Here is a 5,898-nt window from a genome sequence, read left to right on the forward strand (position 1 = left end):
CTGTGTGTTGATTCTGAGAGCTTCTCCATTATATCTTAAACAGGTTGTATCTTTGTCTTGCATAAAGTCAATCGGAGGCGGCCGTGGACTAGGTGTTGTGAATTGTACCGGGTAACACCAAACTTTCCGCAACCCACTGACAGCTGGCACTCCCACTTCTAGAGTGATATAGAGGTATACAGTTATAAAACACACAACTAAAACTGAACATTTTCATAAATGCATGCCTAAATACACAGTCACTAGGTATTATGCACAAGAGGTGAATGGACAATTCCCTTCATAATCCACATTTTTCAGCCATTATGTTCAGAAATTCTTTATTTCATCAAAGCTACCTCTGATATTGTTTTCCTCCAAAATCTGCAGGTGTTTCTCTCTAATTTTTTTGGCATGTTCCACAGACAGGTTGTAGATCTTTGTGCAGATGCCTTCTACACTCTGCTTGGCTGCCTCAGTGAGATGAGGTTGACATTGTCTCTGGAAAATAAGGAAATTTGAGTAACGTTTTCTTACCAAAAATTAAAATGTAACTGGTGTAATCAACCCACTTAAATATTTGGAAAGATCAGTAGTTTTAAACATGCTCCCTGGCCAATTTTACATGGCTCATGTAATCTTAAAGAGAATGTGTGTAGTGTGTAAATTTATCAATATGTTTCCATGGGACACCAAGTTCCATTTTCTGTATTCCACAAAAATATCTGCTTTCCTCAAATTCTAGTATCATTTTGTTAAACTAACAGGCGGTTCTGTCAAACTACATATCTATAAACAGGTGTTTATCTAGTAAATTATCAAGATCCATTAGACAGCAACTAGGAATTATTTTGCACAAAAAGTTAATACACATGGATTTTTTTTAACCTGGCCCATATATCTGAATTCCTATTTCAAATTCATACCCAAGGGCAATATTCACAAAATTTCAACAACTGCTCTTAGTGACTTCATCTAAAACTCAGGCTGTTACTACATTTCAAGAGTTAATGCTCTAACTAGTTCTAACATTCATATCATTATAGAGTCTTTGGCTTGAGAGTTGGGCAGGAGTTTACATTCATTCAGATGCCTTGTTTCTATTGTGTGTGGAGAAGCCCTTTCTCTGCTGCTACTCTGGACACAGGGAACACAAGGAATAAAGATGTCAAAGCCAGGCAAAGTCTGAGTATATCTCAATAAAATCCCTAGTTTTTGCTTAGCATGACTATTTAAAGTCAACTTTTCCACACTCCTTTTCATCTACACAAAGTAACCACACATGTAGAAGTATCAAAATTAGATGCAAATAGCCTAGCTTTTTACATCTCCGACAAAATTTCCTCTACATCTTTGTGATGCAGAGCACAATTAATTTAGTTTTCCCAATTTCATGTAAACCTCAGAAGTTGGGAGATATAGCTGAATTCAAATGCTGGCAAAAGGTATATTTACAAATGCGAAATAGGAAGGAAAAAGTTTCCTCTGGGTTCATTGCTCACCTTGAGATGTGCCAGTCTTTCCATGTAGTCATCAAAAGTTGCACCAATTGTTCTCCGCAACCATTGAAAAGTGTCTTCCACATTCCATTTAACAATTTTTCTGCTTTCTTGACTTGCATTCCGGCTAAAGGGGATTAGATAACAGATATTGGTATTTTGTACACATGAAGGAATTTACAGTCAAATAAAAAACATTCTAAAACAGCTTACTTGAAAAAAATAATCCTTATTCTAATAACTGAGCTGGACAACTACTCACCTCGTCTCAATCATTCTTTTCGCTGCTTCTGCATATTTAGAGAGCTGCTTTCTGGCTTCACCTGTGTACTTTGGCCGCTGCAGTTTAATTGGGATGTCATTCATGATTTCTCTATACATGGACTGGCTAACTTCAGGAAAACACTGACTGGGAAGTAGTGGATCCCATCCTTGATCAACCACTTTCCGTTCCATCAACCACCGACTAAAGGAATCTCTTGGCGCATCAATGCCTGTTAAAAACATGGAAATGTTTAGCTAATATAGCGCAACCTTGCAATAAGGTAATACTTAAGCATTTCTTAAAAATATATAAAAAAAATGATTCCTATAAACTTCATCATATTAAGTTTCAACAAAGAAATATACATAGTTAAACAAAAAAAGACCTATAAATCACATCTTGTGAAAATATATTAAGTTCTATGCAATTAAAACTCATCATCCATGCTCTTCAAACCTTTACCATAACTCCACAACATATACCTTGTCTCGCCAGACACATTTCCTGGTATCCTGAGCGTAACTTTGACACTAGCTGTCCCCGCAGAACTTCTACACTGGGATGCGGTTGTGGCAAGGTGATTGGCGGACGCTCAAACATGATGACGTTGGTTGGAATTTCTAAATCCCATGGGCCTCTGTAAGCAATGTTGTGCATGTTAGCAACTGGGGATGAGAATTCATTTTGTTGGAAATTAAACATTGCCATATTTTGAAGAAGCATAGAGAGTAGGGTAATTTTATGTTTTTCATGCTTTTGATTTTTCCCTCAAACAGATAAGTCCACATCTCCAGGGCAGCCTGAAAGCTTTGTGTGATATAACACACAGGGTTCCCATCGCAATCAGGTTAACTATTTCACATTCTGATAGGTTTTTATATGTGAATGTAGTCTTTTCTACTGAAAAACAAGTATTGATGTCCATAGCCCATTGCTCCCTTCTGCCTAAGATCATATCATAAATGAATTAAAGGGATTTGTTAATCACAAAAATAATCATCCCAGAAAGCAAATTCACATCACAGCAACCACAGACAATGGATCACCACTCACGCCAAAACAAATTTCTTAGGAACAGGAGCTCCAGAAGCCTCCTCAGATGCTCGGCGCTTGACTCCTGATATGACTGATGGAGCAGGGGAGGGGACTGGGGCCGTGGTGCTGCTTCCCGGATGGCTGCTGCTGTTGGTTGCTGTACTGCCACTAGAAAGAGAGAACATAAAGAGATGAAACATTGGATAATGGAGAGAGAGGGAGGGAAAGAATTGTGTATATATGCTTCATCTGCCCAAGAAGTTGTAGGGTATATCAAAATCACTGAGAAAATAGGTAAGGAAATTAATTCATTTACATCAATATTCAATTATATATTATATCACCAAAGTAGATTGACTTACTAAACTTCATTCAAAAATGAACACCATTAGAGTGAATGAGAAATACAACATTTTTTATATGAAGACTAGCATCAATATAATTAATTTCAACATGCGTGCAAATCTTTCTGATATCACATATGAATCAGTCAGTGATTCAACACATACAAACAAGTGTTAAATGCTTTGTTTTTCCTCAGTAATTACAGTAATTCTGTAATGTCTATAATCTCCATTAGCAAAAATCTATGTACAAAGCTTCTTAATTTTGTAAGCACATCTACCTGTATGTGTGCATATGCATCTGCATTTTGATCCTACCTCTGACAGTTGTTGGCACTGGAACTGCTTCCATTGGTAGGATTTTGTATCCCTAGTGGATCACTTATAGGATCATACTGCTGCTGCTGAGGTGGAGGATGCTGCTGGTGAAATACCAATATCAAGTAAGACTATCCGCTTAACATATACATTTTCAGTCTCTTAAAACACTTCAACACACATAGAGATGTTTTTCAGTACATCTGTATAATAATCTATAACTTTCTACTAAACATTCTGTTATTTTCAGAGATTTTATGAGAGATGTATTAATTCTATCAGTATCAGTTGCTTTTTTTAGTATTTGTAATGATGTCATTAAGGTGAAAAAATGACCATACTACAATTCTTTTCATTTCATTTTTCATAGAACTAAAATAAACAAATTTAAGTTTCATGACTGGAATCAACAGTTCACTTTATTCTAAGACATATTCAACACAAATGCTGTTCTCAGCTCAGACATCTTTGCACGGAAAGTTGCACAACCTAGCTGTTTCCTGGATTCCTGGATTTTTTCTCTTTGTTTTGGAGAGCCTTACTTTACACTGAGATTAATTATGTACACTATCTATGAATGTTTTTAAACATCAAGGATATATGTTCATACAAATGCACACAACTTTGATTGACATTTTTGGCACTGAGCTACTAACCCCGGATGGTTGTGAAGCATGGGAGGCATGACCTGGTGGCATGTCCCATAGTGACTCCCCTGTGGTGCGATTCCAAAAATACACGCGCTGTTCCCTCTTGCTCCAGAATTTCCTCCATCCAGCGACCAGCATTTCCTGTGGAAGATCCGTCTCGTGCACAGGGGCAACGAACGGGGGAGGGCCTCCCACAGGAGTCTGCGGAACTGGTGTCGTTGGCCCACTACTCCCAATGGTTACCTGGCATAGAACACGGATTATCAGATGATGCCAAAGTCAAGAAGAGGATTTCTGAGTTACTGTTTTCCACCAATAGACTAATTTCAGCAGTGCTCGCAATAGTGGACCTACACTGCAAAACTGGTTAACAACTATAGAAGTACCACATAACCTAAAAATCTGTAGTAGCAGAAGTAAAAATAAAATTTAAAGAGGCTTCTAACTATATGATTATATCCCTTATAGCAAATGTATAATCAGCTTATTTTCAAAAGCAGTTATGACATCCACATTTATCAATAATAAAAATATAAAGACTTTCTATTGCAAGCGTAATAAACAACCTACACCAAATTACTTCCCTCTGCAACCCACCTGGGAAGGAATGTTGACCCTGATCCCTTGGTGCGGTGGCTGTCCAACATGTAGGTGCTGTGGCTGTTGCTGATAGTGCGTGACAGGGGGATGGTGTGGGGGCTGGTGGTGGGCAGGGTCTGAGGGGTTATAACTCTGCTGGGGCAACGTGGCCGCTGGCGTAATGATGGGACCCCCACCGGGTGATGCAGCAGCTGCAGCGGGCGTGGCTGAAACGCTGGTGTGTGCTGGGGCTGCCGAGGTGGAGGCAGCAATGAAGCTCTCCCATGACGACGCCATGACTCCACACCCGCTCTGCAAACACAGATATAAAAGTGTTTTTGAGTGTGGGTTCAGATGCACAGTACATTCTCTTCCCCCCATAAATCTTCTATGAGTACAAGCAATATGAAATATATCCTTTAAAAAAAATCTACATAATATTTACTAAAAACTAATAAAAAGATCATTTTCTTCTACTGCTATACAAGAACACTTTATAAAATTAAATAAACTAACAAGTTTTAAAAAGACCAAGTACATATAAAAGTTTGAAGATTTCATTAAAATATTCTCCAATTATTATCATAATTACCTGAAACTTTGTTGTATGTCTAATTTATGAGACAATGCTTATTTGCTCAATGAACTGAATAAAAAACTGAATGCTACCTGGAAATCCTCAAAGATCTTTTTAACTTATAACACACAAATTCATTCAAATTTACAAAAGTATCATACAAATATTTTAACAAAGCTTAAAAATAATAAAAAATACATATCAACCATCGAGTACCAAAAACAGTATCTGAATTATATGTGAAGTGCCTTATTTTAGCTGTAATTTGGGTCCACATATAAACCTGTTGCAGACAGGTGTCAACTTGTAGTTGACAGTCAAGTTTTTGGCCCAAGCCCCAAGCATCAATAATATGCTGACACTATATGGCTTTAACTAAGTAACTTGCAGGTGCACTAATGAGTACAGATGGTTGAGCATCATCCATGCTCATGCTGCAATACAGCCACTAAAGTTGGATGAAAACACTGATTATGTCATAATTTGTAAATAAACCCACTGGACACAGGGATGTACAGCATACATTAACTGAAATCACTAAATCATTAAACTAAATCATCACACATCACATGTCTACGCTCCTGCCCTCTGAAGCTCACTAAAAAGTTTGAAGAAGGGAGGTCCTCACATGCCGCTTTAGGTGTTTATATGA

The 5,898-nt window shown here is 37.7% G+C and overlaps 1 protein-coding gene across 1 annotated transcript in view; it reads right to left on the reverse strand.

Annotated features, from left to right (window-relative positions):
* LOC119586206 (mRNA (2'-O-methyladenosine-N(6)-)-methyltransferase-like) overlaps positions 1 to 5,898 on the reverse strand; it is a gene marked incomplete in the record, with an annotated part of 13,214 nt that overhangs the window by 4,389 nt on the left and 2,927 nt on the right. Inside the window, 9 exon segments of the mRNA XM_037934907.1 lie at positions 1 to 158; positions 339 to 480; positions 1,482 to 1,605; positions 1,741 to 1,972; positions 2,226 to 2,380; positions 2,797 to 2,946; positions 3,441 to 3,544; positions 4,097 to 4,333; positions 4,688 to 4,981. Coding sequence (XP_037790835.1) covers positions 1 to 158; positions 339 to 480; positions 1,482 to 1,605; positions 1,741 to 1,972; positions 2,226 to 2,380; positions 2,797 to 2,946; positions 3,441 to 3,544; positions 4,097 to 4,333; positions 4,688 to 4,966 — 1,581 coding nt within the window.

Source organism: Penaeus monodon, chromosome 21, assembly GCF_015228065.2.
Source record: "Penaeus monodon isolate SGIC_2016 chromosome 21, NSTDA_Pmon_1, whole genome shotgun sequence".
Classification (NCBI taxonomy): Eukaryota; Metazoa; Arthropoda; class Malacostraca; order Decapoda; family Penaeidae; genus Penaeus; species Penaeus monodon.